This window comes from Sylvia atricapilla, chromosome 6, assembly GCF_009819655.1.
Source record: "Sylvia atricapilla isolate bSylAtr1 chromosome 6, bSylAtr1.pri, whole genome shotgun sequence".
Lineage (NCBI taxonomy): Eukaryota > Metazoa > Chordata > Aves > Passeriformes > Sylviidae > Sylvia > Sylvia atricapilla.
In genome coordinates, this window is record NC_089145.1 from 58,387,225 (window position 1) to 58,412,432 (window position 25,208).

General features: G+C 38.4%; 1 protein-coding gene across 1 annotated transcript in view; it reads right to left on the reverse strand.

The window, feature by feature from the left end:
- The window catches only part of MIPOL1 (mirror-image polydactyly 1), a 152,663-nt gene that overhangs the window by 37,801 nt on the left and 89,654 nt on the right, over positions 1 to 25,208 (reverse strand). The window contains exon 10 of the mRNA XM_066322096.1: positions 9,896 to 9,990. Coding sequence (XP_066178193.1) covers positions 9,896 to 9,990 — 95 coding nt within the window. The remainder of the gene's footprint in view (positions 1 to 9,895; positions 9,991 to 25,208) is intronic.

Consider the following 25,208-nt stretch of genomic DNA (forward strand, 5'->3'; position numbering starts at 1 on the left):
GCTAAGCACAGAGTAAGAAAAGCAATGTTATGTCTAGCACTGACTGAAAATTGCTCATGTAGAAAGTCTTCTCACCAAAGATTGTTTTTTTATTAGGAAATGTAAATTCCGACACAAAAAATATGTTGTCTTCCCGTGGCACATTTCTAAGTGCAAAGTTTTCTTTCACATTAGTATTTCAAACTGAAATGCCATTTTGTTTCAGTTCTTCAGCTGAAGAGACCTGAAACACATCAAAGTCACGATTTTTCGAAAATATTGAATTGACATTTTAACATAAAAACATGTCCTGTGAAGAACCAACAAAAAAACGAAATGGCATTTTAAGTCCTCCTGACAGTGTTATTACTTTATTTCTAAATATCATATTAATAACAAAAGAATTCCCTTTCATACAATATTTATAGGGCAAGTCAAATTCTTCTTTTTCACTTTCAGATTTTCTTCCTGACTTCTCATGGGAAAATCTGTCTCCCAAATAGCTCTTATTACACACACAGTTTTCCTGTGTTTTTTAACTTGCTCTAGAGAGGGCCGCTTCTTATTCTGTATCTGTTTTCCTTCTCTCATTTTGAAGCAAGAGTTACCTGCATTTTCATAGTCTCTGAAGATGTTATGCAAAAGGTAAAACTTCTTATTCCGTTTATACAAATAAAGCAGCTGAAGCAGAGTTTAGCCATGTGATTCATCTATATTCATCCAGCATTTCAACATTTCAATGGTAGAATCAGAATATGTAGCCTTTGGCCACACATCCTTTCCATCAGACAACAGATTTCATAATCCTGCGAATGGTTTTTATAGATTCTCTAATTTTGATTTTTGCGTATTTTTACATTGTATAAAATAGATATTAACTTTAGTGATCTCATCATCCTAATTTTTACAAGCATTTGTACAGGAGTTTCATACTTTGCATTGCTATCTACTCCAAACCACCAGTACCAGTCAGTAGCTTGATTGCAGGTAGTTCCTCTAGAGACTTTAAACCTTCCAAGAACTCAATTTTATTATGCTTTAACGACTTTGAAAAACTTTGGTTCCTGGACGTCTCTAACTATGTGCTTATTTCAAAAAGCACAGAATGAAGTTATACCTTTTCAGCTCACTGAGAAACCAAGGAAGTCCTAACAGAGAATCAGAGAATCACAGAGAGCAGAGGTAAAAAAGGAGGTGAAGGAATCAGCCAGGCAAAGGACAGCTGTGAACAGAACGCCAGCAGGGCCCTGTATACAGAGTCGTGAGACCATATCAGCATCCAATGGCAAGGAATTCCTTTCTGTCAAGCAAATCGTTGCTCTTAGAGAAGAACAGAAACTCATGTGAAAAGGCCCATCCCAGCAAAAGAGACAAAGTAAATGTTTTAGTTCACATTTCCCCATGGCAGCAAATAAGTAGAGGAGAAGTCGGCTCAAGTCTGGTGCAATACAGTATAAGGACCTGTGGAGTATTTCTAGCCTGAATGTACTTGGCACAAAAAGTGACTGGCTGGTCATCAGCTGATTTGAAAAACTTAAGAAATGTTGCCACTCTAACACCCAGTACCAGAAGCAGTTGTGGAATTAGCACAGCGCACGGTGCAAATCAAAACGGCATCACAGAGCGTGTCAGGAGCTTCAGTCCACATTCATATTGCTTCCTCAGACCTGCTGCTTCGTGTTTCTATTGGCAAGGCACCTCTGAAGGCCAAGAGCCAGCCCCTGGAAACACTGGGCACAAAGATTTCATAAAGTGTAGGTCAGACCAATCCAACAGCAGCGCAAGGCAATTTGTGTGTACAACATTCAGTTTGCAGGGATGGCATGAGTTGGCTTGTTACTCCATTAGGTGCTTTGGACCTTTGACAGTTCAGTGCTTCCTCTCTCTCAAAGTTTTCATAAATCACTAAAGCTGAGTTGGAAATTGTTTTTCCATGCTAAATTTTTTTTCCAAGTGAGATACGAAAACTTTCAAAATTGTGTCAGGGCAAGAACCAGAACACTAAAAACATTTTTTTGTGTGTGTTTCTAAATGAATGAGAGACACAGAAAGCTTAAAGAGCATGCTGATGGCTAAAATATTTCATTGGAGGGTGAGAAAAGGACACACCTCAGCCCACAAAAGGTTCAGATACTGCTTCACCTTTTCACTGCCTGCTGAACTGCCACTGTAAACACCAAGCCTATGGTATATACTCGAGCTTTTCTCCATCCTTTTTCTTTGCAAATTGTCAAATACTAACTGGAGAACAGAAGTGAGCCTGGTCTGCCATGCTCCCAAGAAATTTTTCTATCCACAGATTTATTTCTAAAGTCGGTCTCTCTGGCTATATTATTGTTAGAAAGTTGAACAAATGCAGGAAGTGAGACAATAACCAATTCCAAGTCTGGAAATGGGGCAGGGACAGGAGGATAATAAATTCAGTAAAATGTGAACTACACAAGGATAACAAGGGAGGGCTCTGCTTCTGCTGCTCACCTGTGCCAAGCCACTGAGAAATACAGACATCTCAGCAGCACCAGTAAAACCTCGTGCAGCTGCTTTCCAATGCAGGGCAGCCTTCCCCCCTTCAGCTGTCTGACCCAGCTCAGAAACAGCCCCCAAACCTTGGACTTTTATCTCCTGTAACACTAACAAGAGCTGTGATTGCACAAGCACTGAAGTGACAAAGGAAAGAAGTCATAGGGAGACATAGGGGCTTACTGGTGTAGTCTTTATGAGACTACAGAGTGAGAAAGACCCATCTAAAATGCCAATCCTTTTGGGGCTACAGCACCTCACTGGAAAGCGGCACAAAACAGAGGAGAAGACTGAACACACAGATTCCAAATCCCAGGTCCAAATTATCAGGGTGTTGGCTCCCCTCACCCCCACAAATTGACTAAAAATTCACTGAAACCTCTATTGGTTGCTAAGAGAAGACGTGGTTTTAACTAATCTGATTTAAAGACAGCAGTGTTTCTCCACCCCGATTTTCTCTTAGTTTTAACACTCAGTTCAATAAACAAACAGAAAGATGGTTCCCTGCATTTTCCTTTGTTATAACAGAGGACAAACAAAAACCTTAGTGTTCCCTTTCAGAGTAATTGCTTATATGTTTGGCTGCATCAAACTGGAGCATGTTAGCTTCCTCCAAAACATGTATTACACTGTCTCCCACTGCATATCAAAGCCCCTCATCTCTTTGGTATAAAAAGGAACCTCTTCTGTGCTTGTAAGTGGGAAATTTAATTAGCTCAAGGTTTATGTTTAATGTCAGGTGTCTGAAACTTTTTGATAAAACAGAAGTCACTGCTGCAAGGACAAAGAACACTTAAAACACAACTGCTGTCTCCTTCATGATCTCCCCAAAACTGCTCTGCAAAAAGAAGTGTGGTTTACAGTGATACCATTAGTTGGTCATTCTTCTTAATGACAGTAATTACACCATGTTATGTCTAAAGCAACTAGTACTGAAACAATGACAGCAACTGCCAGAACAGAAGCAAGCAGACAGGATGAAAAGAGCAGGAAAATGAGTCAACTGCCATAACTGAAAAAGTGAGATAAAAAAAAAAAAAAAGGGTATGAAAAGACCAGTTCTCTGAGGTAAACTGCTGGGACAGGTGCTCAAGGTAGTCTGCTGTTGTTTTAGAGGAAGGACTAAAATCACCACTCTGCATTAGTGGTTGCAGCTTCAATAATCCCACTGTAAATGGTGTCCAGTTCATTTGAGTTGGGAAGCTGGATGTTAGAGCAGCCCAATCTTTTGCTACATATTGTGTTCCCCTGAGGGAAATCCAGACTGAGAGAACTCTGAAGAAGACTGAGAGATGGCAGAACAAACAGACTGAAATGTTTGAGCAGGGGTCAGTCAGAGTACAGGAATCTGACTATTTAGGCCATTTATTGTATTCTGACTTGCTACTGCAGTGGCTGTGAAGATGAATATTGACTCGTTAGGTAGAAATAATTTATTGTTTTTAATAGCCCTTAAATCTGGAATGAGGGCAACATTCTAACAGCAAGAATTACACCATTCTGTATCTGTACACAGAGTTCATGGAGCATGGTTGAAATGGCACCATCTGAGTACTATATTCCATAACATCAGTCATGAAACTATAGAATGCAAGTAAATTAAACACATACAGCTGTATCCAAAGCTTGAATAGAAAAGTCTTTTTATCCATGACTGGAAGTAACGGCTTACAAAATATCTTTCTTTATCTATTTCTCCTGTTACAGGGTGATTCAGTTCTGTAATTAAAATGAAAATCGAGTTTGTCCCTGTGCCTATAAGTTCTTCATTTGGGGAAATAATAAAAAACCTTCATGATTTCCTACTTTCACATCTATCGATCTCAGTCTTTAAAAAAATGAACTTCCATGTCATTTTACAAGAGACTTAGTGGGAAAAATAAAAGGATCTCCATAAAACCAACTGCTGTTTAGACCATTTTCTTGTGCCACTTAAACATGAATTACAAGTACTCCAATTGAAGACTTGTAAGCATTGAAAATAGATCTAAATTCTGTTAAATCTCTTCAATAGTTTTTAACTTCTGAAGTGCTACAACTGGTTAGGAAGCAAGAAAGCTGCTGGCATTGCATGCAGAGAAGCTACCCATATTAACTGAAAGTTTGAATTACAAATGCTTATTTCAGGTAATTGTACTTATTAATACAAGGAGCCTTACTGAAGTTATTCTCCTATTTCATTCTTGAGAACCATCACATAACTGTAAAATAATCTTTTTCTCCCACGCTCACCATAACTTACAGGTTCCAATTACTTTGCAACAATATACTGCTTTTGATTGGGATAGAGTGAATTTTCATCATAGTAGCAGGTATGGGGCTACATTTTGGATTTGTGTTGAAAAAACAGCGTTGCAAACACACGGATGTTTCAGTTATTCCTGAGCAGTGCTTACACAGAGTGAAGCCCTTTTTTGCTTTTCACACCACTCCAGCAGTGAGCAGGCAGGGGGTGCCCAAGAAGTTGGATAGAGACACAGCTGGAACAGCTGATTTCAACTGACCAAAGGCATATCCCATACCATATGGTGTCACACTCAGCATATAAATCCAGGGGAAGAAGGAACCTAATTATAAAATTGGACAGATCACATAACAGAAAAATATGCAAATTAAAAACTTGTGAGGATGCTCAAACAACAGAGGTATGTGAGAAAGAGGTAATGGGATTAACACTCCCATGTACTTCAGAACTGGTCATTTGGATATAGCCTTCTTTGGTCACTGAGGATCTTATGATTTGCATTAATCTCAAGTTTAAAGATTAGTATAGTAAGTAAACTAGATTAGTAAGCTTATATTAGTAAGTAGAAACTCCTTAGTGTTATGCAAATTTTAATTTCTGGTATGTATTTTTTAGTTAGCATCCAGGAAAACCCAAGTTTCTTTTTGAAACTTGACACAGAGACAACACAAAAAGAACAAACAGAAGCACAGAACTTGGCAAACTATTTGTAGCCAGCTTCTTGTTCCTTTTGTATCTGAATTAGATTCTTCCTCCTTTTCAATTCCATTTCCCTTCTCTGTCTCTTCTAAAGAAGACTGAAATTGTTCCGGGATGTGCTTTCTTTTCAGAATGTCAAAATTCAGAGGAAAATAAATGTTTCCTCATTATATCTGCAACAGCTCATTTTAATTTTGGTTTAGGCCATTCCAGCTTTCCATGAAGGTGCAGTTTCATGGAAAGCCAGTTAGGATTGGCTTTTCACTTCACCTGAAAAGAAGTGTGCTTTACAACACAGACTTCTTTCACAGTCCAACCCACCTTCTCCTCAAAGTGATACCAATACGTGATCACACCATGCTGCTCATGACTTTATCACGTTAGACACTGGAAATCTCCAAGGATGGAGATGGTAAAACCTCTTTGGCAACCTGTTCCAATGAAGGTCAGCCCCCATGGTGAAAAAGTTTTTCCTTGTAACCTGTCTGAAACTCTCTGTTTCAAATCCAGCCAGATGTTTGTCACTCTGTTGTCATGGAGCACTGTGAAGAGGCTGCTCTTCTTGACAACCTCTGCACAGACTCTGTCAGGCTGCCATTAGGTCTCCCTGGAGCCAACAAAGAAAGGAATATTTCTTCTTTCCCAGGCTGTACAAGAGCAGTACCCTTGGTCTGTCTTTACATTGCAAATGCTGTGGCTTCCTGACCATACCAGTTGCCCTCTGTCAAACTTGCTCCAATTTATAGACATCTTACTTTTACTGAGGACCCAAAACTGGATGCAGTGCTCTAGATACCAAGAATCTTTCCTCTGGAGAAAATAAAAAGGGATTTTTTTTTCCCCCTGGAACATCTCCACTTGTTTTCCTCCTTTAGGCATGCTTGTGTGTACTTACAGATACATTACTTATTTACTTCACACATACAGATATTCTGGACCTAAGTTTCTCTCCCCTGATTTTCTATGATAAAATGATACTTTGCTTTTGCTGGATTATACTGTTAGTGTTATTGTTATCACATTGGTAAAAAAATGCACATTTTATTGTCATTGCTTACACAAGTATGCATCCAAAATAGTTAATGTACACACACAGTCATAACTTTTGTGTCCAAATTCTTAAAATGTTACTGTGTGTTAAGGCACAAGTACAAGTGATGTAGGTATCACTTCTATGCTTTAACGTGAGCCTCTAGGTTGTTTTTTTTTGTTTCCTTTGTTGTTGTGTTTTCTGTTTTGTTCTCTTTTGTTTATTTGGTTTTGTTTTCTTGAATTTGTTTCTTCTAAGTTGAAGGAGGATATGGTGTCCTGGTTGTGGCCAGGACAGGGTTAGTTTTTGCAGCAGCCAGGAGCGGGGATGGCTATGACCCAAAGGATATTCTCTACCACCTCAAGACATTTTCCAGTGGCAGGGGAAGAGAGTCTCTTCTGGGGAGAAGGAGTTCCTTCCCATTGGGATAGTGTGGCTGTGGTTGGGTTGGTGTGAGGATTGCACATGAATCACTCTCTCTTTTGTACACTTTGGTTATTAACATTGTAGCTTTTACTGTTCATTTTCTTGTCTCATTGCTGTTTCCAGTAAATTATTCTTAGCTCAACTCCTGATCTTTACCTTTTGTGCCTCCAATTCTCTTTTCCACCCTGTTGCAGGGGAAGCAGGAGGGAGAAGGGGGGAATAAACAAGTGGCATGTGGACTGGTGAGACTCTCAGAGGGGACATTAAGTTGTGGAGTACCATTCCTAAACCACGACTCATAGAAATCTCAGTTTAAAAAAAGGAGAAAAAGAATAAAGCAGTTGAAATGCTTTTTTTAAGACCAGGGAAGACCGAGGAATAAAAGGAGAAGCCACCAAATGAGCCAAAATTCTTGAGCCCTTGTCATGATGGGGCTTAAGACAGAAAGTGTAAGAATCTGGTGAAGACAAGACACAAGAGAAAGCAGGTGAAGGGAATGTGCACCTGGCATTGTCACATTGCAGTTTTACAGTTCAGATGAAGATTGGAGCATGTGTGGAAGCCTCTATTTTACTCACTGGGGAAGTAACTCCAGGGAATGAAGTCTTGAGCAGCAAATCATATAGCTAACTCACTTGGATCTAAGCAGCAAACTTCCACCTCAGTTCAAAACAGACTGTCTAAAAACACTCTCAGTGCTGATTCTAGACTACCACAGCATGGCAAACACTCTGAGGAAATAAAAAGACCCAGCAGACATCTATACATCCATCCCTTCCACATACAAAACAGAGGGCAAATTTTCATTCCTTTGGACTGGCTTGGGAAATGCAGTGTCTACCTTTGTCATTATAATTACTGTGGCCATCCCACCCTTGCCTTGGTACAGTCCCCAAAGCTTTATGCACATGTGACACATACTCTTTTTTCTGTCTCATTTGACATGTGTCTAAACTACTGTCACACTGTTGGATGACAAGGGCCACAGATGTTCATGTAACTTAAAGGAAACTGTAACCAGAATGTTAAGAAGTTCATAAGAATCCTCATAATAAAAGCAATTAACTTCTAATCAAGCCAAAAGATAAGGCCTGAGACTTCAAATGCTGCTGCCTATGCACTTATAGGAGTCCTTGTTGCCTTTTACAACTCTTGCAGGTTCAGCCCCAGGAGGCTTTTGGCCTTTCAAGTCATCTCTTTAGATGCTTAAAACAGTGTTTTCATATAGAGAAGGTTGTGGAACCTCCATTTTAAAGACATTCAAAATCCTCTGAATGTGGCCCTGGGCAACGAGGTCTCAGTGGCCTTACTTGAGCAGAGGTTGGACAAGGTGACCGCCAGAAGCCCCTCAATCAGGCACTCCGTGGGTCCACTTGGGAACACATTAGCCTCTAGAACACTGAGGTAGGTAGGAGATAAAATCTTATGCTTTAGATGCTAGAACTTGTATAAATCAGTAGTGACAAAATAGTTCTTGCCCCAGGGGATAATTTGGTGAGCATTTCCACACCTTATGGATAGATTTTGTAAACGTCATCAGCCAACTTACAGTGAAATTTTGACTGCTCAAATTAAGAGCCTTAAGTTAATAACACAGTACTTTCTAATGCTGATTCCTGCAAGTCATTATTGTTACTATTTCTGGGATTTAAAGCATTTACACAAGTAAGTTGCTGCCTACTATTCTTGTTAAACATTGTATTCTACTGCAAACTTGATAGACTATGCCAAAACTATAACTTAAAAATCAGTGAAAAATCTCCTACAATCTGCATAGACCAACACAAGCAAATTCTTAATTTCTGAAATTTCAATTAAAAAATTGCATTTCAGCTTTTAAATTATTAAAAAAAACCCCAAACCCTAAATATTTAAATGAGCAATAAGGGCACCATAATGAATTCTTTCTAGCTTGGTAAATCTTACCATAATTTGTGCACACACTAAATGCTGACCAAATTCATTAAATGCAATAATCACAAATTGCTTGGGGTTTCTATTCACTATTAACAGGCTTTAAATAAATGCCTATGAGATTTATGAACAAAAGTTGTTTTTGAAACTTCCCTCCAAGGTTTTAATAAACTTAATGAGAAGGGGAAACTTGAAAAACCTCTAGAACCCGAGTATTTTTCATTTTTGAATGCTGAAACACTGAAAACATACACAGTTCTGCCATAACTAGTGTAACTAGTCCTCTTTATTTCCAATGAGTATAGTATTCACACTATATTTATTATTTACCTCTGTAGCCCACATCCCTCATCACAGACATTCAGCCTTCAGATTCACAATTTTCTGCTGTGTTGATGCCAATTCTCCTGCCTTTAACCTGCTGGCAGCTCTGTATCCCCTCTCACACAGGAGGTCAGGATGAAATGAGAGCTGTAACCCAACATCACTCCATAAAACAACCTAACTCCTTCAGTGGACCACACAGAGGTTTTCCTTAGGGACTAAAACCCACTGATCCATGCAAACGTTCAGTGCAGCCCACCTAAATTAATGAGAATGGATATTTCTCTCATTTTACATATTACTACAGAACATAAGGAATTAAAAGACACATATATTGGAGTTGAAGAAGAAAACAGTCTTTTAGAATTACAGAATTTATTACTTTTGAATCTATATTGACTAAGGTATGTGCAAACAATCAGGGAAGAAACGAGCATTTATGTAATCTGGTTCTTTTGTCCACGTGTTTTTAAGTGATCACATTGCCATAGCACAGCTTTTTAGTGTGAAAATCAACCATCAACCAACTTTTCACTTCCCTTAGAAGAAACTAATACAAAATTCAGGCTACAAGAAAGGGACTCCTATTTCAAAGAGATGGTTGGTGAGCAGTAAAGCAGAAATGCAGGCTTTGATTCATTGATGTATTCACATTTTTCCAAGAAATACCTATTTGATAACGCCATTTCCTCAGTCAGACATCGTACAGAAAATTTCCCCTATGAGTCACTCATTCATATTAGAATCAATCATTTTACCTGTAATAAACACGTAATGCTTGGATTTCTTCTTCTAGCTTTTTGCACTGTTGAAGAGCAGCTTCTTTTCCTTGTTGCAAAGCTACCAATTCTGCCTGTGAAATGACAAACAATGGATAACCAATTCATTCAGAATATCCATACTTTTTTGAAACATTTTATTATTATTTCAACCATTATAATTGCACACATAGAGTTGTTATGTAAGACAGTGTTGTGCTTTGACCCCAGCTAGGAACTAAGCACCATGCAGCTGCTTGGTCACTTCCCCTTCCTCACTGATGGCACGGTGAGGAGAATCAGGAAAGAAAAGAAAATCAAACTTGCTGATTGAGATAAGAACAATTAAATAACTGAAACAAAGTAAATTATAACAATAACAGTGATACTAATATGAGTAATTGTAATAAAAAGGAGAGGGATAGAGGGAGATAAATCCCAAGACCGATCAGTGATGCACAATACAACCGTTCACCACCTGCTGACTAATGCCAAGCTGTCCCTGAGCTGTGATCACACTCTTTCCTGGTAACTCCCCCCACTTTATATACTGGGTGTGATGCTCTATCACACAGAATGTCCCTTTGGCTGCTTTGGTCAGTTGTCCTGACCATGCTCCCTCACAGCTTTTTGTGTACCTTCTCACTGGCAGTGCAGGAAACACTGAAAGTCCTTGACTTGGGGCAAGCACCACTTAGCAACATCTAAAACATCAGTCATCAACATTATTTGCATACTGAATCTAAAACAGAGCATTGTGTCAGCTATCAGGAAAAAACCAAGAACTACCCCAGCCTATTTAATTCTTTTGAAATAACCTTTCCTTTTTGAGCATGGAAATTGTTTCTAGCTTTTTTTCCCCCTAGCAGAATTATGTCTTGAATGGCTTCTCCCACATATATAGTAAGTTTTTTGAATATCTAAGGTTGGAACTCTTCAGTTCAGCCGAGTGGTTATCAGCAAACGTATTTCACATCATATATATGCATTCCTATACTGAAAAACTGCTGCCCAACATATAGAAAGTGAAGCAAGGCCCTTGGCCATGAACTAGACACATGACTCTGCACGTGGCTCCCTGGCTGCTAAGGGCAGCTCCCACTGTGGCAGTCCCTGGCTGATGTTAGCAGCAGAAGAGCTGCTGGATAACCAGGACCCTGAGCAGTGGCAGGCAATGATCCAGCAGAGACTGGCACTGACAGCACACGCTGGAATCTGGGTGCATTCTCACCCAGGATCTGGTTAATAGAGGGGTGAGGGAATCCCTGAGCAGTCACTGCCATTTCCCATCTGTGAACCCCACCACATACTCCCCCTCCCATCCTTGATTCACACTGAAAAGAGTGTGACTCATGACTATAATGGAAATTGCAGCACGTGGCTTGTAAGCCAGGAAGGTAGCCAGCCCCAACAGGCCTTACAGTCACAGAGGAGGCAGGAAGAAATAAGTATTCATGCATATTTAATATGGGTCTATAGCTTCATCACCATTAATTTTAAAAGTCCAGTTTCAATAGCACTGCAGGACTGCCTTGAGGGCCAAGGTACCATATAAATTATTTTTAAATCAGAGGGTGATTTATTGTTGCAACAACAAATAAGATCAGGCTTCCACAGCAATTCTTTGACACATGAGCCTGAGCATTGGGCTGTTTTCCAATGTTTTTAATTCATGGTGTAAGTTATTAATTGTACAAATTGTAGGGCCCTTAACCAAGAGGCACATGTGTGAGAAATGCCAACTGTGGGCTCTGCCAACTCTTCAGGACAGTGTTGTGGAAAAGTTTCTTGGTAAATTAAAGACCTGTTATACGAGCTACAAACCCATGAAGGGAAATGCACATAGTTCAGCCTCAAAGTCTGCCAAACTCACTGCATAATCATGAACAGCTCTGCCTGTATGCCTCAAAATCTCTCTCCTAAAACAGGGCTCCCACTTGCTTCTGTTTCCTGTTTGTCTCTTAAGACTGTAAGTCTTCAAGGCAGGTGTTTTACTGTTTACTGTCAACTCCCAGTCATCTATGGGCAATTCATTCTGCTGGTTGATTAATCATGTCCTGGATACTTGGCTGATTCCTGGCAAATTTTATTGAACACTGCATTGCACAAATGCAGCTCCACAGGCAGTCTCTGAACCGTGCTGCTTGGTGGGTCATGTTGCACCCAGGGTTTTGCACTGCCCAGGTACAGGACCCACTGCTGTAATTGCTACTGTGAGAGACATCCATAAAATCTTAACAGGAAGTTCCCCGGTGAATAAAAACTTTCTTACTCTATGGGGGGAGGCGTTCCTTCAGCTTTAAAAGCAGAAAGTGTTAATGTTTAACATCTGAGTGACAGTGGTTTTGAGCTTCTGATACTGAAAACAATGTGCTGGATGCTGGCAAGCCCTAACTTCTGTCAGCAAGAGGTTAAAATCCTCTGCAGGTGAGCCTCTTGCCTGGTGCAGCCTGCTGCCTTGCAAGCAGTACTCACAGAACACAAGATGTTAGCCAAACCAAGCTATTTTCTGTAATTATACTGTTCTGTAGGTGAAACAACATTCTTAAAAATTGGAAAACACGTTTGAATCGAAGTAGGTGGTTTGTTCTAGAGGCCAGTAATTAACATCCTTGCCAATTTTCAGTGTACTGTGAAGTGTGATTGAAATGGTAGACTGGAAGGAAATGTTTGCAGCTGACACACCTACTCAGAGAGATTAACGGCTAGTCTCTTTGGAGAACTATCATAAAAAACACACCTAATGTTCCACTTGCCTTTCAGGACAAGAGTCAGAGGCACCAGAGTCTTAAGATTATTATTCATGTCAGTTTTTCAGCAGAAGAAATGGCACTGATTTGACTGGGTCTGCATCTGGGTTTGTACCAATAAAAATAACAGCAGAATCAGGTTCTTTGGATTAAAAAAAAAAAAAAAAAAAAAAAAAAAAAAAAACCAAAAAAACAACACAAAACCAAAAGCTACAAAAAATGAAGGGAAGAAAAATAGACATTTGTTAGCCTCCTCAGTAACTTCTAGTAGAGTTGATACTAGGAAGCTTCATGAGACCAACAAAAATCCAATCATCAGAGTCTCTGTGCACAGCATGAAGCCATGTGACAAAATGACCCATTGTTCACAGGCCTGAAGAGTGGAAAACACAAATAAATGAGTCAAATATCCTCCCAAGGCAGAGATGTTCTCCTTCACCAGAAGAAGGAAAGCAAAACAGTGCCCATTAAGTTCAATTGTTAACTAAAATAATGGCATCTGCTCTACTATAAAGAATTTGGAAGACTCCTAAACATATATTGAAATCCATCCACAGTGCATATGGCAAAAATCCTGCATGAGCTCACCTCTAGTAATAACAAAAGCTGCTTGGGAACTTTTTAACAAAATATTGTTCCTCTGGAAAATGTCTGTCTGTGGAAATCAGAACTTTTCACAGGAATTGATTTGTTTTGATTAAATTGTTTTGGAAGGTAGGGTAAAGAAGAAGCAAGAAGAAGAATTACACTCAGGTTCCTCTGGTGGTGGCTTCCCCTAAAAAGGTCACTTTAGAGGTGAGCTTGGTCACCTTTTGGTAAAGATGTCACTCTCAGCAAAGTTCCTGCTTAACCTTGAAAGGGTATTCTGATCACTTGGATACTGTGAAAAATCTTTCTGAAGATTTTGTTTTGTCCAGAAATTCCTACATTTTCATATTTGGTTTAATGTGGATAGATCCTTTCTGATTCTCTGTCCCCCTTCCACCTTCCTGCAAATTATTGTTTCTTTACTTTCCCATTTTGCATTTCAGCAGTTATTTGGTGAAAATTCAAATTTTCCAATTAAATATAAAATCTAATTGCTGCCCATCAAACTTAAAATAGCTGATCTCAACTAAAGAAAATCTCAGTACAGATCTTTTTGCTGTTGCTTTTGCTTCAAAACATTTAAAGGAATAATGTCAGGTGTTTTCTTACCACACAGTCTGGAAAAATACAAGACTTAAGCAAAGAAAAACAGAGGGTAAAACCAGTTTTTATCTTTTCCTAATTCTTCTAGGACAAACATGAGCACCTCCAACTTCAGTCTAAAATTGAAAGACATAAGAACACACTGCATCCTATGCTGTCAGGTTCTCTTTGGAACCTCATCTTTGTGTGAGAGATGGCTTTTTTAGGACTTTTCAATATCCAGTAGAAGGGAAAAAATCCAATTCACTTGACTAATAAAATTCCATAGCTTTATTTTTAATTGATTTATTTTCTCAAGCATTTATAGACAGCATATATATTCCTAAATATATATATTTATACTAAGCATTCATTTTTCCTTTCCAAGCTAGGCTAAACACACAACCTTTTCTGTTACCTCTCACTGAGCAGTCTCTTCATTACCTTGATCAATTTAAACACATCTCTGCTTAGCACTCTGTACTAATGCCAGTGGAAACCTCTTACCTGACACATTCTTGCACTCTTTTTGCTCACAGTTACCCTCCAGCCTGTCCTCCTGCACACTGGTATTACCCAATTGACAGTGGAAACTCTTATTCATCCTGAAAAGATAATACCTTACACTTGGCACCAGAATTCCACCCACTGCTTTTGTTTTTCCAGTACTTGAGGCCATCCCAATCTTTTTGCAAGGCAGCTTGAACCTGCTTTGTATTAATAATATCTCCATGTCGTATTCAAAACAACTCCCAGCTCTGTATCATCAAGTAATTTTGTTGGTACACTGCTGCTCTTCATGCCAAACGTTTTCAATGGCAGCATTAAAGAAAACTGGTTCAGCACCAAGTGGTAAGAAATTGGAGAGAAGTTCCACTAGTGAAATCCCTGGACCTTAACATTTCTTCCTTCAAAAGCTGTTTGCTGCTGCCTTCCTGCTAACTAGTTCCTTATTGCCTTTGACTAATCCCTCATCTCCTTCATGGGTACATGACATTTTGCAGACAGACATGAGCTAAATGTGCCCATTCTTCCAAACAAGAGACGCTGGATGAACCCAGCTAACAGCAAGCAGGATTTCCCACATTAAGCTTGTGCCTGCTTGTAAAATAACAATATACACATTCCCCACTGTAATTAATAATTTTCCATATGGCACAACCTGTAAGCTTGTGTCAGGTTATATTAAAAAAGTTTCCTTGTCTAAATAACTAGTTATCGTATCAAATAAGAATTCTTGCGTGATCATTCTTGTGTGAAAACTGTACTTCAATTCACTCTTGATGGATCCATGCTTTAAAAACATTTTCCTTCCACATTTGCTCTGAAGCCCCACAATAAAGCCTAACCGGTCTACAGTTGTCAAAATTACATTTTTTGCCCTTCTAACTATAGATGCTGTCTCTGCGAATTCCCTGTCATATTACACTGCACACAGCCTCATAAGATTTATTAAAGGACTTTAGTATCATTCCTGGAATTTCAGGTGCCAGCTTTTTCAGAACTGGAGATGGAAACTATCCATTAACTTAGTGCAAGCACAGTAATTTATTGAAAAGCTATCACATACTCCATTTGCACACATTCACTTTTCTTAACCCTTGTCCCCACAGCTGGCATCTTCATTCCCCAAAGCTAAGAGAAACAAAATTTAAAATCACATGCTTTCAGACCTAACCCAGAACTACCCCGATCTCCAAGCCATTCACAGACCAGTGGCATATTTTCTTTCCTTGTTCTCATTTCAGTTGTTAACACTATTGTTTGTTTCAATTTCCTTTCCAACGGCAAATTTAGCTTAACCTCAGGCAATATTCATTTGTCTTTATATCTCCTGTTTTCTAAGGTCTAACTTCCTTGCTTAATAAGTACCCTTCTTGTGGACAACTTATTGGTGCTTTATTTGTATGGAAATGATAACTGGCTCAATTAGAATGGGCACCCTTCCTACTGAGTGCAATTTCCCTTGGCTTCACTGAGATACTCATTAATGCACGAGTATTTCTTCACTCAGTAACCACCAACATCTCGCTTCCTACTGACACAGGATATTCCTGTGGATTAGAAGAAAGTTGGGTGAGAAATCTGAGGAGTCTCCAAGTTAATTTCCACCATTTATGGCCTCAGTCATTTACATTTAGTAGAGCTGCAAAGGAGAGAAGGGGGAAAATGGCAGTGAGGTGTCTTTCTGCTCTGGGTCCTACATTTTCTGGAGTCTGAAACAGAATCCAGCCTCAAACAGACAATAGAGAATTGCTCCTGTTCCTTGTGAAGAAGAAGTATGTTTCTGCTGATATTAGCAGGCTAGTTGAATAGGAAGAGCTCAGGTGTCTTCTCAGGACAGCAGGGGATTGGGAAGGCAAATAAAGGTTTCTTTCATTCTGAGTTAGAATGAACATGCAAAAAAAAAAAAAAAAAAAAACAAACCCAACGCTGGAAAAAAAAATTAAATAACCAAAGAAATATTTCAGTCTTGCACTATTTTTAATGCTTTTACATTTTACACATCACAGCAGTAAGAGAAATACAGACTGCCTGAGAGAGCAGGTCATGTTGTGACACATGTGAGATCCAACTTCTAACCATTCTGTTATTTTTACATTAGCAGCTGCTACTTAGTGCAGATTACAACAGCTCATCTTATTTTCTATATCAAAGTGTCAACATATCAGACTGTTCCACCAACAATAGAATTAGGTGGTGCTTTGATCTAGAAAAGAATATAAGCACTTGTCTCATTAATTAGGGGATCAGAGGTTTTCAGGGTCAAGAAAAAGACTCCAGCTACCATGAGAGGACTGAAAATGGCTAGCACTCTAATAACACACTATTTTTTTTTTTTTTTAAATCACAGCGCTGAAGTGTCAAATTGTTTCACTACAATACCAAAGGGGACACACTGACCTAGAAAATTGGATAAAATGTTTCAACTTGCATTTAAGTATCAGCTGGCCTTGATGATTTTACAAATTAAAAGATAAAATTAGAACTTACTATAGCAGTTGTTAGAAAATACCAACACGTCATGAAATACATCATTAACAATAATAAGCCCAAATTTAAAATGTAAAAATTAAATGCTTTATTTTTGAAGTTTGAAATGTAGGTTTTGATATTCACCAAATAAAACTTTTGGAGGATAAACTGGAAAAGTTTGGAGTAGTAACTGAAATTATTAGAAATTCATGCCAAGTTGTTTCTCAACACACAATTTTCTAACAGAAATAGTTTTTCTAAGCCTGTCTTGGAGTAAATGTAGCAACTCTATTACTGATCCCTGATGGATCTGCACTGCTGTGGAGGATCAGTACAGCTAGAAAAAATACAATGAAGAACCAGCTGAGGGTTATTTATGTGTAGTAATTTCAGGGTAAGGGTGGAAATTGAGGGAACTCCAATAGCCTTTAAGTTGCAGCCCTCACCAGCCCTTTGCCACAACCACACCAGGGTTGACATACCCTTTGGGCACAAAGGAAAGGTATCTCAACAGCAAACATGACCTTTATGAGTTTGCAGCAGGATGAAACAATTAATCATAATATTTTACTCTACAATCTAATACTTCTCTTGGTCCAAATAAGTATCTGTAATGAAACTTTTTTTTTTTTTTTAATAAAAAGTATTGTCTCACTGCGTTGTGAAGATACACTGGTTTAGATGGAAGTATTTCTGAGGAATGTCAGACAGGATTTCTGACAGAAGAGAGAACCTCCTCCCCAGCCATGTGATTAGGTTATTTGTTTTGAATGCAGAAACCTAATGCTGAGTCCCATCTTCTTGCATTAACCCACTCTGGGCAGCCTGGTGGATTCCATCCCAGAGAGAATGCTTCCCTCTCCAAAGTCACGTGAATTACCCATGGGGACGATCACTGTATGTCTTCTCTCTCCGGGACTGACAAAAAAAAATTTTTATTAAATGGCTAAGTATGTGAAAAACAGATACAAACAGGGATACATCATGGATAAGAAGTTGAACTCCAGAATTCAGGCATCAAAATGTTCGAGGGTGCCAAACTTGGATCAGGGAGCTGAAATAAGGACTATCACATACATGATGGGAGAGCATCAACAGTGGCTTTTTAAACTGCATAATTCTTCATTTACCTTACAAAGAATATATTTATGTTTTTTCCTATTGGAATTAAAATTTTTTACCCTATAATCTTTTTACTCTGAAATGAAATTCTTGTTTTCAAGAAGTGTTTTGCTTCACGTCTATCTTATGTCACCTTCCTCAACTCAGCCTTCACATTATCCCTAATTTAATATTTTTTTCAGGAGTTTTTCGGAAGACTTGTAAAAGATGTCACTATGTGACATTCAGACTCTGTCTCCATCACAACAAATTCCCCAATGAGAATACATTATCATACCAGATGAACATTGTTGGCATGGTTGTTCATTTCTAAGAGATCCTGTTGTGACTGGAATGACAGCAACAGGTCACAACAAATACTCCACAGATTGTGCGATTCAGAAAAAAAAAACAAATCACCAAATAGCTTTTTACGGCTCTGAGGAAAAAAAAAATGAAAGAATACAAAAGCAATTTTGCTGAGATTAGGTATTTTTGTGGTTAATTTTACCACAATAAAAGCAAACAATATCATTACGCCTGAGATTTGATGCCTTATTCTTGTACTACGTGGTCAGACCACATTGGGAAGAAGCTCACTGTATCAGCAGTATTTAACAAACACAGTTTGCTCTTTTACAAGCACACATTAAAGGCAGATTGGCCCAGGGAAGTGGGCCCATCCCTGGAAGTGTTCAAGACCAGCCTGGCTGGAGCTCTGAACAACCTGGTCTAGTGAAAGGTGTCTCCTCTCAAAGCAGATGGATTGGAATTAGATGACCTTTAAGGTCCTTTCCAACCTATAATTCTATAATTCATCAATTATCACATTATGTAAGTATCTGTGTGAAATGTTTCAGTGAGAATTAAGATTTTGCTCATCTAACCTTAGATATGATGAGACCAAGTTTCTTCATCATCTGCAGTATTATCCTGTAATATGCTAGACTTTTGCCAAGCAGCATACTGATATACTGAAAATTGCAGAAAAAATTACCTGTTCAAAGGACAATCCAAGGCATGTGATAAGAGTGTTGGATTAACACATGGAACCATTTTATTTTAAAGAATACTTTAAAGAGTGAGGACGATTCATTTGGAATTCTGCCCTTGTGGGGCTGACACAGGACTGCAATTGACTTCCCAGGGTCAAGATTTCATTTATGGTTTCCATTTATTTGCATACATAGGTAAAAAGCCCAGAGATACCATCATGCACACCTACTGGGCATATGGATAACTACCTAATGATACTGCAAGCCTTATTTTAGGTAAGATATAACTACAGTGGACAAGAAAAAGGCCCCTGAAAACTTCTGAGGACGACAGCTCCAAAATACATACTCATAGCTGGACTGGGCTTTGCACATAATTAATGCCACGTGCAGAGACCCTGACCTTTTTAGTAGGAGGGATTTTATTAAGAAAATAATTTTATCAAGAATACTTTGTTTTAATAAAGAAAGAAAAACCCATTCATGACAGCAATTTCTGCATGGTAGCCATGGCCTTACATGAAAATAACACATTTAAGTTAATTTCTTTACTTCTTGGATTAAATACCATTTAAAGCTGTGGACTTGTGGAAAGGAAACATTATTTCATGTTCTGTAATTCAGGTTTGGCCTTGGTGACATTACATACTTTTTTTTTTTCTCATTTAAAAATCAATTTGGAAAACAGAACTTCAAATAAACAATGGAAAAACACTGGCAGTAGAGAGAAACTTGTCTTATATGAAGGTAAAATAAAGGAGAGTGTTTTGGGCATGGTGTAACCATGTATCCCCTTCATGGCTCCATAGGTAACTGGACTGGAAAACAGATACACCCCTTTACGACATATCAGATGGCCAAATATAAACTTAAAACAAAGGATAAAAACCCTCTCTGATTTTCTTTAATAGTAGACATGTTTCCCTAAACTCTAAGAGGCCTGACTTCATACCATGAAGATGACTGCACTCTACATGAAACTTTACTGCCAATCTTCTTGGGGGAAATCAAGAGGGAAACAACCATGTGAGCTGGAGCAAGGTGAAGAAAGTTTCCAGGTGGTGTCTGAGTCCTACTGGCAGGTTACTCTGAGAAAGCTTCAAATGTCAGCACCCACGAAAAACCCTTTGTCCACAAAAATTACTTTGGCCACCTATGATTACAAGTCAGTATCTGCCACAAACAGCAAATTGTCAGCACAGGATCCAAGAGGTAATGTCATGTTGTCTCAGAAGCTTTGTGCTAACAAAGACCCTATTCAGTAAAAACAACTTTACCCTCAGCCCCAAAAGTGTCTTATCCAGTTTGGGGCGGAACTGAACTGGCAGAATAACTAAAGGAAGTTCCTATTACAGCCAGACATGTTTTATCTGTGCAGCAGCCAGAAACCCTGTGCTCTCAGGGCTCTCCATCTGGCACATTTTTGAAGCTCCACTAACAGACCCCAAACTAACCACAGCACCCAACTCTCTATTGCTAAAAAGAACAGACCAGAAACTATGTTCTGACCTTGAGCTCCACTGGCATGACTTTACTAATTTTAAAAAGTGGTCAAAAAGTTCTCTTCCATTCACCCCTAAAAGAAAGGGCTGCTAAGACAGACTGACAAAGGGCCATTGGCCCTAGCACACAGTATGGTTTGAAAGCAACATCTGGAGAGCAGGTTAAAGCCATGACAGGGAGCTCTCTAAAAGAATCATGAGTGGTTGCATGCCTTTGTGCAACTCCATGCCCTGATCCTATTTTTGTTACTAGTCTAGGTACAGATAACTGGTCTTGTCAACTAATAAGGGATTAATAAACTTGACTAAGGCTGATAAATCTGACTTTCATTCCCAGTAGGCTGGTGAGGCACTCAACTGTTAAACAAGTGTCACCCACATCTCCATTTCAAGGATGCAGGAGTAATTCTTCCTCATGAAAATCTCTCTAACCTTTCTTCATCACTCAACCTCTGCAAACTCCTTACAGTAAAGTCCTTGGCTTTGACCAGCCACTGAAGATGTCATTTCATTGCTGTTGAACTTGACCTTGGCACCTCTGATTTCAGTGTGACACCAGTCCAACAGAAATGGTCCAACTGAGACACTGCAATATTCCACAAAGCTCTTTCTATAAGAAAATAGATTGTTGAAATGATTCATGCCACATAAGAGGGGAAAAAATGGCATGCAAGGCAGCAACTTGAGGGATAAAGGAGTTAAGAATTTAGCTTCAAAGTTTATAACAGATGCTAAATGATAATGTTCTCCAAATTAAAACCTTTCACACAAAGAGACAGAATGAGTGTCATCTCCTGACAGACAGTACTAACACAGAAGGCAGCACTGTCTAACCACATTATCAGAATTTAACCAAAATTCTTTAATAAAAGCCATGAGTCTGCAGAGGGCTATAAATATTAATTGGTCCAATTGCACCATATTGGTCTTGGAGGATTTGGAAGGAATAGGAGGCAAGAGATTGAGAGTAAATGTTTGTTACTTCATCTTGTGGTTTTCACCTTACGGAAAATGAATGCAGGTAGACATACTCAAATTTGTCTGATATTTTTGTACACAAAGCAACACAGAACTGAAGTGTGGAGTTCAAAAGCAATTGTTACATCTAAGAAAAGAAAAAAGAATCATTATTGAATAAAGGTATCTGTCATCAGGAAATTTAGGAATAAGAAAGAATCCCTGAGTATGCTCCACATTGACATGTCCAGAGCACAACCACTAAGACATTCTCAAAACAACTTTGAATATGGCACGCCTGTTAGTACTCCTCATTTGATATGTGAAGTTCTCATCAAACAATTCTGTATTTTGCTATATTGTATATTGCTGTATGCAAGACAATTTAAGTTCTTTTTCCAGCTGGATTATGCCACGCCTAGCATATTTGGGAAAAGACAGGAGATCCATGTCTTCTCTTGAGGCTGGCTGTAGGCTTCATGACTTTGAGCCACTTGTGCAACTAGAGTGACTGAATTTTTGGGACATTGTGAACAAGCCACCATCATGTCTCCTGTGATGTGAGCATCCTCAGCAGATAGTTTAGAACAGTTTCAGTTTCTGTTGTTGCAATGTTAGCTGTGTAGAAAGGATCAGCCATGCTGAGTCTGAGTAGTTGATTCTGAACAGAACAACTCCCTGAATCTTGCTTTTTCCACAAGCTTACAGCAATGCTTTCTACCCAAGTAGAACTCTGAGTAAGGACTTAAAGCAAGAAAAGCAAATAGGGGTGTTTGTGAGAACATAAATTTATAGGAAATATCTGTCTGATGGAAATATTATATGTGAAAATTCAATAGAGGGCACTTTCCCATCAAATCAGCCAGCGATGGCTCTATCCATGGCTTGTGATGGATAGATCACTGTTGGACAAGATCTGTTGATTTAGGTGAGTTACCTTCACTCAGGACTCAAAAGTATGTTCAGATACTACAGATTTCTGCTCCTTTCTGTTAAAAATCTATTTACTAAATCTTTTTATGAGGTAATCATATTACCTTCTATGTCATATCTGTTAGATTCTAGTAGATCTATGCATTGGGCAAAACCATCCTTTTCAGTTCCTGTGTATGTTTTGGTGCTTAGTTGCCTAAATTCCTGTTGCAACTCAGACTCCACTATATTTCAACTGGGAAAAAAAGTGATATTGTAGTCTTGGGAGTAAGGGAAGTGAATGAGAAAAGGGATACATTACCCATGATCAATTTCTTAAAAATCGTTAACTTGTGAAATAAAATAACATAATCCACTGAAGAGATAAACATTTTTCTCAACTGTCAAATCTTCCAGCAATTTTCCACAGTCTAATCTAATACAGAAGGTTTGTATCTTTCTTATTATTTGTGCAACACTGAAGAAATAATTTTGATCAATGAAGATTGCTATGTACAAAAATAATCTTCATGATAAACCCAGACAGTAAATACTTACATGTATTACTATCTTAAAATTTTAGCCAATGCCTTTTTTATTCATTCTAAGTTTATATTCCACTTTTTCACTGCACCTATTAGACATTTCTCAACTTGAACACCTGTTGAACTAAACTTGTCTTGCCAGAATATTTTTAATTATGCAATGTATTCTGTCAATGGAAAGCACTTCAGCAGAATTTCTTTTATACCTTTCAACATACCCAGCAGACAATTAAAAACTCAGTGTGCAGAAATATTTGCCAACTGAAATGTTAGTAAGGCAAGTTTAATCAAGTGATCTTGACTAACTTTTACCAAAGAATCACAATTTTCATCATCAGTTTATCACTTCAAAATACCACTTTAAATGCTATTTCTTAGAAATTTTTATTGACTCAAGTCTTTTCACACAATCTGTAATACATGCCAGACTTGCACAATACTTCAGCCATAGATCCATTAATGCTTGAATACTTTCTTTTCATGGGTAACACAATGAATGCCAAATTTGTCTCCAGCTTTTAAGAAAATTCGGTTTTGCAGGGAAAATCCTGACCCACTGAAGGCAACAGAAGTTCACTGTTGACTTCAATGGGATTAACATTTCCCTGTATTTGTATACATGCATTCTCTCTCTATTTAGTGACAAGTATTCCAATTACACGTGTGCTGTACACAAGGATAAGTCTAATTAAGAGAAACATCTTTGAATTAGTGTTTGATGACTGATACTATAAATGTATATATTTAGACAACCATTGTGCAGAACCCTCTCCAATTCTGTAGTGATAACGTGGTGAGGTATTTCTGCAGTGCAAGGTGCCACCTGGCATTTACTTCCAAACTAACCAACATATGCGGGTTTCATCAGAGGAAAGAAAAAGCACTGTACAACAAATTTTGCAAAGCGTCTGAAGAGCCGTACAAAAATTCTTAAATAACCACCACTCTCAGAATGATGACACTTTCTTGGGTGCAGAGCTGTTAAACTCAACCACAAATGGAAACACATCACTTTCTTTTGGAATCTGCTGGATTGGCAGCTCTATTGCATAAGCATACTGTAGTCGATTATCCCCGTTGTATGAGACTCTACAAAATGCTTTTGATCCATTTTATCTTGCAACTTAGCAAAGAAATGTTGCAATAAGAAACAGCACCAGAGATCTGAAAAACTTAAGCTCTGGATTACCATATTGTGTTGTCCTGCCATTCAGTGTGTCAGACAAAGGCAGTGGTGTTCAAAGTAGAAAAAGAAAAAAGAAACTGGTCACAGAAAGTGCCGAGAACAGAGTAAATAATATTCCTCCACATTCAAACTCTTTCATAGATCTGTTGTTAAAAGAGTTGCAGCAATTAGGCTTTTGTTAATTACCAGCTGTTGAAACAGATGTGTTGACTGTCCTTATTAGCCAACAGCTGGGACAGGAGAACAATTGATGCTCTCTAAAATCAACAGCCAGCTGCTTTGCAGTAATTATCTCCTATGGATAATACAGGTGATAAAAGCAGCAAAAAGGTTATGAGTTTCAATATCCAAGGTACTGTTATTGAATATTACTGGAATATATGGTTAATTTTAGAAAATGAGTAGAACAGTAAGTTGCTACGTCAATTCTTCCTATCTGCCTTGTGTTAAGGTCATGCAATATGCAAATAATAGGGGAAACATAACCAGAAAAAAACCCCCAAAACACGACAATTTTTTCTTTTTTTTTGAGCCTCTTACTTATTTTTAATGTCTTGTTGATTAAGAAATGCTTTCTCTTTCAAGTGACCGTGACTAGATGTCAGTCATCATTCACTCAGTTTCCCATTCTCTTTGCATTCAATTTTACCAAAAATGACTTTGGAATGTGCAGATGGCTATCCCTACCTGTTGGGAAATTTTATTATACAACATGTAATAAAGAAATGATTAAAGAGGGGGGCCATCCCTCTAGAGAGTTAAGATTCTAGGCTCAGGCACGTAATCAAATCCTAAGGAAATTCACTTCACCTCTTGGAATTAAGTTTCCCTAGCACTAAAATGGGGAACTATGTTTATCTTGACTGATCGCTTTATGACTGATGACTTTAACATAGTATTTAAGTGCAAAGTAATGCTTGCATAATACATTACTGTAACAGTAAAAAAACCCACATGCTTTTCTCGTAGTGATATACGTCAAAGGTTATAAAATGAATAGTTCTTTAAGAAGCCCAGGCCTGGGAGCCACAAGCATAAGTCTCAGTATCTTAATGGATATAATATCTAAATGGAATATACTAACATAGGTCGTCAGATAGTTTATATTTACTTTTGCTCTTGCTTTGATTTATATTTTCTCATCTCAATACCCTTTTAAATGCATTCAAAGAAAAGCAAAGCAGAGATTTTAAACCATTTCTATTAGCCCCTCAGCTCA